The 14,023-nt window shown below is 46.5% G+C and overlaps 1 protein-coding gene across 1 annotated transcript in view; it reads right to left on the reverse strand.

The window, feature by feature from the left end:
• The window catches only part of CEBPZ (CCAAT enhancer binding protein zeta), a 173,040-nt gene that overhangs the window by 70,898 nt on the left and 88,119 nt on the right, over window positions 1–14,023 (reverse strand). Inside the window, 1 exon segment of the mRNA XM_040347790.1 lies at window positions 12,889–12,955. Coding sequence (XP_040203724.1) covers window positions 12,889–12,955 — 67 coding nt within the window.

Genomic DNA, 14,023 nt, shown 5'->3' on the forward strand with positions numbered 1-14,023 from the left:
GAATGGATACACAGATGTCTAAATTGGCTTGGGTGCCCCCTGTAGCAAGCTGCTGGCTGAGGGGCACACAAAAGGAGGAAGGGGCTAGGAGCAGCGAAGAGGAGGATCCAGGCTGCTCTGTGCATAACCAACTGCACAGAGGAGGCAAGTATAAAAAATGTTTTTTTAAATAACAGAGCCTTTAAGTTGGTAAATGATTCCATAACTACTAAAACTGGAGCAGACAATCTGTAATAACCACCTGTCTGCTCCAGCTTTAGTAGCAGTTCTCGCTTGCTCGGTTAAAGCGAGAATTCCAGCATGTATTAAAATAAATTAAAAAGGTCAGCAGCTACAAATACTGCAGCTGCTGACTTTTAACCACTTCAGCCCCGGAAGAATTTACCCCCTTCGTGACCAGAGCACTTTTTGCGATACCGCACCGTTGTTTTAACTGACAATAGCGCGGTTGTGCGATGTTGAACCCAAACAAAATTGGCTTTCTTTTTCAAATAGAGCTTTCTTTTGGTAGTATTTGATCACCTCAGCAGTTTTTATTTTTTGCGCTATAAACATTTTTTTTTTTTTGGAAAAAAAAAAAATTAACACACACAAAAAAAAAAGATTTTTTGTACTCACTGTAAAATCCTTTTCTCTGAGTCCATGGACGGACACAGCTCCTTAAATCTTGACAAGTGGGTTATGTTCCCTGTTTACAGGAGAGCACTAGGCAGAAACATGTTAGATAATTAAATACATTACATTAACAGAGTTGAACAGCCCCACCCAGGGGGCGGTCCCTCCAGACATAACCCTCCTTCACTGCAGCCTCAGTTCGTAAAAAAAGCAGTACAAACCTAAAAAGGAGGGGTGGGTGCTGTGTCCGTCCATAGACTCAGAGAAAAGGATTTTTATTTTCTCTTATCGTCCATGGACGGACACAGCTCCTTAAATCTCGACAAGTGGGATGTCCCCAAGCAGCGTCAAAAACGAGGGGTGGGGGAAAAAAAACAAAAACAAACAGAAGGCACCAATTGCCCTGGTCGAAAGTGCCGTGACCGGAAAGGGGGGCCCGCCCATTAAGAGCATAGGCCTGTATGATGGCCTGCCTGATCCACCGAGAAATGGTGGTCGACAAGACCGCCAGGCCCTTTTGTGGACCAAACACAGACACAAAATAGAGTCAGAACTCCGAAACGGAGCCGTAGTAGGCTGGTACACCCGCAAAGCGCGTACCACGCCTAAAGTATGAAAGGCCGAAACCTCCTTCGGAAGAAGGGAAGGTCGCGGGCGCACCATCACTTAATCCTTATGGAGGATCAAGCATTGCGGCTTGCAAGACAAGACCGCCAACTCAGAAACCCCTCTAACAAAGGTAAAGGCCACTAGAGGGGCCACCTTCTGAGATAGCGTCAAGAGAAAATCTTCCTGAAGAACCGAGAGCACCAGAGTCAAAACTCATGGGGGGAAAGATGGGCCAAGAGGGGAAGTATATGACAAACCCCCTGCACACAAAAAGGGGCCCACCAGGGAACGGGCAAAAAGGCCACAGAAAGAACACAGCCAAGGCTGAATTCTGCCCCCAAACGGTGCTTTAAGCTATTTTTAGATCCACTCCAAGCTTTAAAAACAGCAGGACCCTGGACACAGAGTACGTCCTTGGACGTCACTCCATCCCATCCCTTCACACCAAGAGATGTAGGCCTGCCAGGTGCGACGGTAGATCCTCCCGAAGAAGACTACGATGCCCTCAGCATTGTTGAGATGACCGAGTCAGACAGACCCCGGTCACCTAAAGTCTGGCTTCCAATGACCATGTTGAGCAAGTCAGTGACTGTACAACAGGAGGAAGTATGGGACCTTGAGACAGAGGGACCTCCTGCCCTGGCAACTGCCAGGGTACCTCCGCTACCAGGCGCCCGATAGCGGCGTACCAAGGACGCCAAGGTCAATCTGGAGCGATTAGAATCATCAGGATCTCCTCAGCCTCCACTCTGTGGAGCAGCCGAGTAAGCAACTACCATGGAGGAACGGCAAAAAGTCGCCGATACAGACCCCACAGGGCCACCAGCGCGACTGATGCGTCTGTACTAGATCACTAGACTTGGCCACTAACTTCGACACCCTTGCGGCGGAGACGAGCGGCCAGGAGATCCATGCCCTGTGAGGCTCACCCTCCTGCAAGGGAGTCGAAACACCCCAAGCACAAAGACCAGTTGCCCTGGTCCAGCATCTGGTGACTCCAGTAGTCCGCCTGCCGGTATACCTGATGGTAGACCGAAGCCACAGCCGTGGCCATGGGCGTCCGCTGAACTTTTTTCAGGGGGGGGCAACATTTTAAGGACATCCATGCTCGGTCCCTTTTTGACAATGTCATGAAGGGGAGGGGCTTAGTCATTGGTGCGGGTACAGCGTGGCTCTCTGGTTGGTGTGGGTACAGCGTGGCTTCTCTTAAGGCACTACACTTACCACCACTCTTAAGGGACTGAATAAAGAATGATGAGCGCAAACTGAAAATCTAAAAGTGAATATAAAGACAGTCCATAGGGGACTGATAACAATCAATAAAGATATGCAGTGAATTCAAAATTAGTGAAATAACCCAAAACGGATAATAAATCCAAAAATAAAAGTCCAAATATATAAATCAAAGTTTGGATAAATCAATCTAGTGTGCCAGTGATAAACAAAACTTCTGCACTTCGGGCATCAATGTGGACAATCTTGATAACTCTTTGCTTAGCCTGGGCTCACAGTGCGCTTACCTCCAGACACTAGGTCATGCGAGTCAACGAAATCCTCCCAAAACTGGAACAGAATCCAAACAGTGGGTAACTCGTGTTGCACGAAATCTTCCCAGTGCCGAGATAGAATCGAGGGGCGTTCTCTGTATCCAATACCAGTATAGGTCCAGGCGCAGCGAAGTCGACTCCACAGGATAGCCACAAGGTGTATCAGGAGCAAATGTAGAAATAAAAAGCTCTCATGGTGAAGTATGCAAGCACTTTAAAATTTAATAAAAGGTAAAAATGTGCTTACATTGAAAAAACGAATAAAACGCCAAACAGCGGCACTTCCGGTGGACGGTCAGGGTGTCACGTCACTTCCGGTCACATCTAACCTTATGCATTACGTCACGACACGTGACTTCATCAGAGGTTACTGAGTGACTAATGGATACTGCCTTATATTGATACAAACAGGAAATGGTCCAGCAGCCATTTTAGATTACAAAATGGCATTTGAACAGAGCTAGGCTGCGGCCATTTTTGACCTAGTGTCTGGAGGTAAGCGCACTGTGAGCCCAGGCTAAGCAAAAAGTTTGGACTTTTATTTTTGGATTTATTATCAGTTTTGGGTTATTTCACTAATTTTGAATTCACTGCATATCTTTATTGATTGTTATCAGTCCCCTATGGACTGTCTTTATATTCACTTTTAGATTTTCAGTTTGCGCTCATCATTCTTTATTCAGACCTTTATTTGTTGTTAGCACATTTTAGATTTGAGCAGCATTTTGTTTTTCACTGGTCACTTTTAATTTTCACTGTTGGCTAGCGCTTTAGTCACCCACTTGTTTATTCCACTCTTAAGGGACTACATTTCCCATGATGCCCCCAGAATCTTCTGATTGGCCCTCTGCTGTGGCAGCAGGAAGCAAGGCAGCGGCACGGCAAATCCAATTAGAGTCGCGCTCTCTTTTTTCTAGCACCAGCTGACAGAGGGCGAGGGGGGCGATATACAGTACAGCCAGCCCGCGGCTCTCCTCTCCCTGTCACAGCGCCGCTGCAAAGTTCTCTGGTAAATGGAGCAGCGGTGCTGTGACAGGGAGAGGAGAGCCGCGGACTGGCTGTACTGTATATGTCCCCCTATCGCTCCCCTCCCCCTCTCTGTCAGCTGGAGCTAGAAGAGAGAGAGAGAGAGCGGCTCTAATTGGATTTGCCATGCCGCTGCCTTGCTTCATGCCTGCTGTTTTTCTCCCTGAGGATCATGGCACTGGTTTCTAGGGGGGGCAAGCGCCCTCCCTTGCCCTATGGAGCGGACGCCCATGGCCGTGGCGTTGTCCGGCTGAAACCAGATCGGTCGACCACGAAGAGAAGCATAGTCTGATCGCCTAAAATATAAACAGTAGACAGCACCTAGTATTCCCAGGCGGTCTCCCTCCCAGGCACCAACCAGGCCCGACCCTGGGTAGCTACTGAGACCAGACACATTCAGGGAGGTGTGGCGTAGGTCCACGCAAGTCCAGCGAATCAGGGCCGACTGGACCCCCCAGGTTCACAACCCGTGAGCTGGCATCCGTCGTAAACACCAACCACTGGAAGGAAGAAACAACTTCCCGGACCGAAGAGTCGGGGATCTCTGTCACTAACTCAGAGAGACACTGACTAGGTGGCGCACCGGAATCTGATAATTTCAGAGACAAGAGATTTTTACCACCTGGACAGTATTTCCCCTGGAAAACCAGAGTATGGAACTGGGCATACAGTACCGCCTTAAGGGGGAGCCCCGAACCAGCAGGCGCCCGGAGAGAAGACCGATTGCGAGATGCCAATACCTTCACCGCAGACTGAAATTTCTCCAGGGGAAGGAGGATCTTCGCCACTGAGGAGTCTGGATCAACACTAGATACTCCAACGCTGAGTCGGAACCTAGCATGCCCAGGATTTGAACCCTGGGTCGCACACACGGAGGGCAGGCTTGCTGCCACTGAGCTACACCTTCTGGCCTAAATGTTTTAACACCCACCCGAATCTTCAAAGGGTCTGAATGGGAAAAACACATCCACTAGGTCGGAGACAGAAGCTGCTCTCAGAAGAAAGTCGTCCAAGTAGCCAATGAGGCAAAGCCTTGCTGTCCCAACAAAGTTAGGCTAAGTGCGAGCTCCTAGCTGAAAACCCATGGTGCTGACACCAGATCAAAAGGGAGGGCCACAGGCTGACAGAGACCCCCCTCTCATCACGAAGCACAGAAAAAAAACACTGACATGCGCAAAACGGGACATGCATGTATGCGTCCCTAATGTCCGAGGACGTCATCCGGATAGAGCGCAGCTACCACCGAACAAATGGATCCCATGCGGAACTACCCGACGTTCACAAAAGGTATTTAGGGCCTGAGGCCCATAGAAAACCCCAAACCTCTCGTCCTGCAGGTAAGGTAAAATTACCCCGCAGCTTAGCAAATCCCACACTGACTGACGGGCCGGGAGAGGAAGACACGAGGAAAGAACTTTGTTCTGTGGATAGGAGGAAACCCTATCTAGTACTCCGAAGAGACTACCTCGCAGACCCACTGGTGGGAGAGCAGGGAGGTTTAACCTGCAAGCCGCCCCTCCCACCTAGAGACAGGGGGGGGAAGGCTACATACATTGGCAGGATTTGGGTGCCGGCGTGATCGGCTTACGCACCCAGGGACGGATTAGTCCCCCAGCTGGGTCTTTGACGGCCTGGGAGGGTTGCCCCTAAATAATACACACACACATAGTGTTTATGTATATTATGTAGGTGTATGTACACATGCCTTTGGAGGAAACCGGAGTACCCGGAGGAAACCCACGCAGACACAGGGAGCGACAATGCAAGCTCCAGGCAGATTGGCGTCAGTGTCCGGATTCGAACCAATGACTCTTGCTGCCAAGTAATGGAGTTAACCACTACACCACCGTGTGCATAAAACCATTCTGAAACAGAAGCCCTGGATAACAAGGGCGCAACATTCAATGAAGCATCACAGACCTATATGAGGCCCTGGACCAGCTGGTCCGCTAGCCTAATAACTTCGGGAGAGAGTTGGTGCTCCTCCACTGTCTGGTGCAAAATGCTCACTCCGTGAGTTGTATACAGCACTAGGGGTCAGGACTACTCCAAGATGGCCGCCGAGCGCTCAGAACGCGGCCACAAGAAAAAGGCCGACCGCAATGCAAGCTGCGCCATAGCACAGCTACGACAAAATGGAAGTTTTCAATGTAATTGAAAAACCTCCCAAAAAATGGTGCCAGCGTCGACTGAGACCCCAGAGTAGTGGCCACAATAGGCCGCAAGTCAGACCCCAGCATGGTAAACCTGGAACGGGTCAGTACTTCAGATCTTCTATCAGTCAGAGCCATACAAGCGGGGGTTCCCGCCCAGTGGTGAGGGACTACAAAAGCCCTCAGCGGCTTTGCTCATTCCGCATCTCAGAAATTATCAAAGAAGGGCACAGAAGGAAAAAACCTACACAGAGCGGTCTGATTTTTGTGATCCAAAAAAGACCGAGCCCTCGGCAGAAACCCAGCTGCACTATCCAGCTTAAGAGTGTCCCTTGCAGCAGTAAAAAGCGCACCCATAAATGCCTTAGCCTGCTTTTTTTTTTTTTTTTTTTTACTACCCAGGTACCTGGTCCATGGCTCCATAGCAGAGCATTCCCCAGGGGATAAAGGGGGCACTCTTACCACCTGTCCGCAGTCCACCCCCACCCTGGCATAAACGTGTCCAGGACTAACAATAAAACCTCTGTGGGAATCCCAGGTGCTAACACCTGCTGCCACCACCAGCATGTGGGGAAGGACCCAGATACCGACTCCAGATATGAATAATATTTACATAGTGTGTATTACAATATGCACACCTGTCCTTACAAATAAACAAAAGCTCCTAGAGCCCTATTCAGGGCCTTCAAGAAAAAGTAAAATAAAAATAGAATTTCTCCTCAGGGCGCTGGGCCCAAAGGGAGCCATACGTCGTCCTCCTTGCTAGGCAGAACGAAACAGGCTGCAGTGAGGAGGGTTATGTCTGGAGGGACCGCCCCCTGGGTGGGACTGTTCAACTCTGTTAATGTAACATGTATTTAATTATCTAACATGTTTCTGCCTAGTCCTCTCCTGTAAACAGGGAACATAACCCACTTGTCAAGATTTAAGGCGCTGTGTCCGTCCATGGACGATAAGAGAAACAATACTTTTGTTATTTATTATAGCAAAAAGTATCCCCAAAAAATTATATAAATAATTAGGGCAATATGTAAAAAAAAAAAATGAATCGTAATAAGCGTATATTGATTGGTTTGCGCAAAAATTATAGCGTCTACAAAATGGAGGATAGTTTTTTTGGGCATTTTCTTTTTATTAGTAATGGCAGCGATCTGTGATTTTTATCGTGGCGGACACATGGGACACTATTTTGGGACCAGTGTCATTTATACAACGATCAGTGCTATAAAAATGCCCCGATTACTGTGTAAATGACACTGGCAGAGAAGAAGGGGCGATCAATGGGTTAAGTGTGTCCTAGGGAGTAACTGGGGGGGGGGGGGGGGTCGTCTCACTATAAATTGACAGATCACTGCTCCCGATGACAGGGGGCAGTAGATCATTTTGCTAGGCAGAACAGAAAAATGCCTTGTTTGTATAGGCATCTACCCATTCTGCAGCTCCCTGTCACAATCGCCGAACACTGGCGGAAATCGAGCGAGCGCCCACTAAGCTGCGATTTAAAGGGGACGTACCTGTATGACCATTTACGCAGCCGTGCAATTGTGCCAACGTACATTGTCGTGCACTGGTTTGCAAGCGGTTAATATAAGGACATTTACCTATGCAGGGAGCCCGTGATGTCGGCACCCGAAGTTGACCCATCTATCGAATTCAGGTTTGCAGGCTACAGCATCCTTACTAAGGGAAACAGGAAGTGAAGCCTCGAGACTTCACAGCCTGTTTTACTGCACATGCGCGAGTCGTGCTGCACTTTCTGAATGGTCCTGCTGTCTTCTGGGACCTGTCTCTACCAGAAGGCAGTGGGGGAGGGGGAAGGGCTGTAAATAATGTAGGTCGCCGCAGCTCCCTTACACAGAAGTGAGAGGGAGCACCTGTTTTTGACATGTATCCACTCCCCAAAAGGTGCCAAATGTAGCAAGGATCCCTCTGATCCTTTGGAAGCTCTCTGCGGATCATGGCTTTTTCTGTAGGATGCGACTAAGAAAATGTCAGGAAAGACCCACTAGAACAGCTGAACTTTATTTGTGGTTAATCTGAGGCACTTAAAATAATGGCAGATGTGTACTGACTCCTATTTAACAAAAGTTTGAATGTGATCCTGAACACAGCTGCAGGCCCAGTTATGAGGGTGTGCACACTTATGCACCCACGTTATTTTCGTTTTTTTAGTTCAATTGAGTTTTACAGTTCATATGTCACATTAAAAAGGTGGAAGCTTTTAAAACAGAAACTAGAAGCCTATGTTACCTTGCAAAAATGCTCAAAATTCTGGCTGTACCAGTCTTAGTAAATTCTCCTCTGTGTATTCTCCAATTCTTTAAATATTTTTCTTCCTATCGAACACGGTGTTACTTGTAGTTACTGCATGTCAAATGCTAGCTTAAACACTGTCATTTGGAATTTTAGTGGTCGCAAGCCTATGAAAATGTCTTTGTCATGTCAATTTGTGTTTAAGCAAAATCCACGTTCTAATTTTAAGGTTATTCTAACCATTAAGCAAATAAAAAGGAAAATGTAAACAGGCTCTCATCAAAAATGTAAAGTTCATTCCATTATGGTACATACTTATTGCAATTAAGGAATAACCTTTTAGTCAAAGAGCTTTTTTGATTGCGTGTTGAGGTAAATGTCTGGAGATGTGTAAATGACGTAAAAATAGTGTAAGGAAAAATACAAATCTACTACCAAATTAGAGCTCTATATGTTCTTGAAAAAATATGTAGAATAACCAAGGACAGGTATCGATAAATGGTGGACCACGGTCCGCAGACGGACCACGTGACTGTCCTATCTGGACCGCAGCTCCGCCACTTAGCAGCGTGGTGAATCCTCATTTCCCCTCAGCTGCTGCCACAGCTATGATCACTACACAGCAGGGAGAAGGCAGAAGGTTTGGCATGTCTGGACAGAAGGAAAGAGCTGCCAAACTTTTCAAGTTAACAAGCCTGTGATTTTTTTGCTAGGGGGAGTCCCAGCAACCAATCATCTGCGAGTTAACAGGAAAATGGCAAGGGCAGTTCCCGCCCTCTGTCCGGACAAGCCGCACTTTCTGCCTTCTATCTGCTGTGTAAGGTAGGATTGGAGCTAATAGATCCACCAGTATGAATATCAGAAGGACATTTCTAAACCTACAAACCCCGACACAGAATGAGGGAACAAGGGCCATATTGTCACTGGATGTGACCAAAGCCTTCGACAGCGTAGAATGGGGGTATATATGGAGGGTGCTGGATAAATTTGGGTTTGGCCCGATATTTTCGGGGTGGATAAAAATGCTCTATGACAACCCTAGTGCCAAGCTAAAAATAAATAATGAATTCTCAAAAAAAATTGTCCTCGAGAGGGGGACGAGGCAGGGGTGCCCCTCGTCACCCCTGCTCTTCGCCCTAGCGATGGAACCGTTGGCCACCGCTATAAGGTCAAACACCGAGATATCCGGATTCCAGAGAACGACGGGAGATGAAAGAATCGCGCTATACGCCGATGACATCCTGCTCTTCCTGGGAGACACGGAACAATCACTGACAAAAGCAATGAGCCTGGTAGAGGAGTTAGGGAGTTTTTCGGGATTAGAAATAAACTGGGGGAAATCCGAGCTACTCCCGATAGATCCACTTGGAGAAATGGCGATACTGGGATTGCCACAGTTAACGGTGGTGGATAAAATGAGATATCTTGGGGTATTGGTGACGAAAAATCCCAATCAATATATTAATAAAAATCTCACCCCCTTACTTGCTAAGTTCAAAACAAAAAATTTATATTTGGAAACGTCTCCCTTTGTCAGTTGCGGGTAGATGTAGTTTAATCAAGATGATTTGGCAACCACAACTCCTATATATAATGCACAACTCCCCAGTATGGATCTGTAAAAAATGGTTCAATAAAATCGAATCTCTCTTCAGAGAGCTAATATGGAAAGGGGGGCAGGCCAGGATACGTCTTCGCACATTGCAACTCCCGGTGGGGGAGGGAGGACTTGCAGTACCCCAACCCGAGATTTATTATTTATCTGCACAACTGCAACAAATAGGGGGATGTAATATTCCAGGAGGAGGTACCCCCAACGGGAAGATAATGATGAATGGGGTTTCCCATGATACTATTATTGAAGCACTAGAGGCTGACTCCTTTAGTCATAGGAACCCAACAATAAAAATGATAACTAAAATATGGAAAACGGTTAAAAAATTGATGGGATACACCGGGTTTTCTGAATACTCCCCACTGTGGAATACTACTAAATTGAAGGAAATCCTCCAGATAGGAAAGGTCAGAGCATGGGAAATAAATGGCATTAAAAGGTTGAAACAACTGTATAAAGGAGGATAAATATAGGAAATTTCAGGATTTAAGAGAGGAATTTAAGATACCACAATATTCATTTTTTACCTATATACAGGTGGGGCATGCCCTTGAAGCCCAATTCAGGACACAAACCCTAGTGTGGTGTGAAATGCCCCTTTTCCAAAACTTAGGCAAGGTAGGACCAACTAAGGGACTTATCTCTGAACTATATAAACAGATAGGTAAAAAGGCTAATATGGGCTCGCATCTTCTAAAAATAAGAGAGAAATGGGAGGAGGATATAGGGGAAGTGACACAGGATCAGTGGCGGAGAGTCTTGGAGATGGGTCCGAAGGTCTCGGTCTCACCCCCACAAAGGGTCTCCCACCTGATGCTGGTAAACAGAGCCTATTATACACCCAAACGTCTGTTCAACTTTGGAAGAAGAATAGATGACAAATGCCCTAGATGCCAGGGGACTGGAGACCTAGTACACATGGTGTGGCGATGCCCAAAGTTTTTCCGATATTGGGAGGGAGTGATAAATGTCTTAGGAGATACATTTGGTGTACTTCTGGAGGCGGAAGCCACACTATGTGTACTGGGATATAGGAGGGAACAGGAGGAGAAGAAAACCACTACAGTTGCATTATTGAGATGCTTGTTCCAAGCCAGAAAATTAATAATGACAAGATGGCAGGCGATAACACCCCCGGCAATAAGAGATTGGATTAGAGCAGTAAACGAGACGATCTGTAAAGAAAGAGCAGTTTATATAAAAAGAGGTAACCTTAAAGCGGATCTCCACCCTCATTTAAACTATAGCTCCATATTTCTACCGCTGCAAAGTAATCATGAATCGGCTATTTTGATTTTAATTAGCAAATGTGTACCTTATTTATGAGCCATGCTTCCGGTCTGCCCCCCCTCGGGTTTCCGACGGGTTTTCTGCCGTTTCCTGCGCTGCGCTGTGCCTGCTGGGAGCCAGTGTCAGAGCTCTCTAATTGTAATATTCTGCTCTGTTATCCAACATCGCGGGACTTCAGTTCTGTTGCGATGACAACAGAGACGCTCACGCCGCCGGGCACCTTCGCCAGTGCGCATCCACGAGATCGAGCGGTGGATGCTGGGACAGCATCCACCGCAAATAGGAAGTAGCTCCTTGTGGGAATTGAGCGCCCAAAGCCAAGATGGCCACGGGACGCAAACAAGAATAAAAGTATTTATTATGGACGGAATAACAGCGGAGGGGCGGCCAGACACCGGAAACGTGAGTTTAGCACAGCAGTGCTAATACATATTTGAATAGCCCATAAAAAAAAAACGATTAAGCCGTGGGAGGTCCGCTTTAAGGAGTTTGAGGAGATGTGGAAGCCTTGGCTGGAAGAGAAGGGCCCGCCCCTCTAGTGGGTAAGAACTATAGCTAGGGTGAAGTGGAATTAAAAACAGTATCCCAAGATAAAGACATATGCGTGCCAACTCAGGAAAAACTAGGCTTAGGGTGGCCTTGAAACCTCACCGGGGGAGAGAGGATAACGGATCGAGGGACCAGATACATAAAACCAAGGGTGTAGAAATTAAGTATTAACCACACCGTAAATAGATATAAGAATAGTTCTCCTGATCAGTAGGATGTGATCTGAGCATTTCTTCTTTTTTTCTTTTTCTTCTTTTCTTTGATGTTGTTTTTTCTTCCTTTTATATAAACAAGATAGCCAATGTGACCTTGCCTTTTATGTTCTCTGCATTTTATATTAAGACTAAGATACATATAAGGAATGACGTTGGTTCCTGAAATTTTTTATGAATGATTTGTTTAATAACCAAATGTGAATAAGAAAAAAGACAAATAAAGAATGAAAATTTAAAAAACAAATGGAAAAAAAAGGTAGGATTGGAAAGGTTGTAGAAGGATTGTGATAATCAGAGGGAAATGCAATGTAAAAGGGAGATAGCAGCTATAAAGAGGATTGGAATACAAGGGGAGCTGTGAAGGGGACGGAGATACATGGAAGGGGGGCTGTGAAGGGAACTGGGGTGCATAAAGGGGGGCTGCAGAGAGGACTGGAATGCAAGGAAGGGGGGTTGTGAATGGGACAGGGGTATACGGAATGGAGGCTGTGAAGGGGACCGAGATGTAAGGGAAGGGGGGGGCTGTGAAGGGGACTGAGATGTAAGGGAAGGGGGGGCTGTGAAGGGGACCGAGATGCAATGAGAGGGGCTGTGGAGGAAACTGGGATATAAGAACAGGGGGTTGTGAAGGGGACTAAAGTGCTAAGAAAGGGGCTTGGCTGTGATGTAAATAAGGGAACTTGGATGCAAAGGGGTCCATTATGTAAAACAGACAGTATGCCCATCCTCTGGCTCTGGGCAGGGATGAACAGTGTTGCTTTTTTGACCGAATAAAAATTTGAGCCGAGTAACATTATCGGTGAGTGGCTTCTCCTTTTCTGTATCTTCGCAGAGTGAGGATCAGCTCTTTAATCCGGCATCCAATCAGTCATGCAGCAGTATAGGCTTGCAGAGGTGACTCCAGCATGACTGACAGTTTGATGTCTAAACACTAAATTAAAGCATACGCAATAAAAAAAAATTTATCCAACCTATTTTTAACCTGCTGCATTGTGATTTTTTATGCATCTTCTTACCTGTGAAAGAAAACTTCATCAGCTGGTATTTCATCCTCCTTTTTTTCAAGGAATGTAGCACTGTTCACTAAAATAAAAACATTTTCATTTAGTATCAAGTAAAAGGAAATAGGTCTTTAATTACTACAGTTATGCAAACAAATTTCTTTAAAAAAAAATGGTTTCTATACCCAAGAATATAAATAATCTTTGATAGTTGAGACAAACGTTGGTAGTTTCAACGTGTGTTACAAAAAGTGGACACAACCACAGCCTAATTTGATCAAAATGCTGCCATAAACAAATGACAATTTAAAAATTATAATCGGGGCACGTGGTGGAAACCATGGGTAGTAGCAAGGGGGGGCCCCAGCTTTTTGCATCTGGCCCAGAAGCTTTAAGCTACGCCTCTGACAGGGAATGCCCCATGTTCAACCTCGAATGCTGACAAGATGGTGCTGGACCCAAAATGTCTGCATCAGACCAGTAGGACACAAGTCTCTCCAGTCTGCCCAGCGCAAGACATGATCTGCATCACTGAGTCCCACAGCGAGACTCTTAAAAAAAGACAGGTCTCCCTCCATCTTTGAGTCCTGTCAAGCTTTAGCTCCTCTCTCTCCTAAGCAGATGACAGTGGACTCAGAATTCCTTTGCTCCCTTCCTTCAAGGCTAGATGTCATGATTAATTGGAGGGGTTTATGAAGCAACAGCTTACAGACTTTAAACTTGGAGGTCTTTACCTTACATAACAGGTTATTAGAAACGGGATGGTGCTGATACTAGGGAGTATGGATCTCACTGCTAATCAGGTCTTCACTTAGCAGTGCCTTGCTACACCGTTCCTCCAGATGAGAGGGCAGTGAAAAAAGAAGTCAACGGAGCAACTTTCGTATAAAGGGCATCCCATAGGCAACGCGTGGCCCGGACTTGAAACCCACTATCAATGCAATTTGTAACACCCTCCTTAATCCCCCTAACTGCAGAAGGTGAACTGGGTGCAATCTACCCTGAGGGACGTGCTGTGCCACATCCATTTTTATACGATAAAGGATGGGATCCTTCAACAGGCCTTGCAAAAGGGGCAAAGGGGTTTGGACAGAGCTTGCATTCATGTCCTTCTAAATCGATCACACACTACCTTGCGGATGCAAGCCCT

Source organism: Rana temporaria, chromosome 4 (assembly GCF_905171775.1).
Source record: "Rana temporaria chromosome 4, aRanTem1.1, whole genome shotgun sequence".
NCBI lineage: Eukaryota > Metazoa > Chordata > Amphibia > Anura > Ranidae > Rana > Rana temporaria.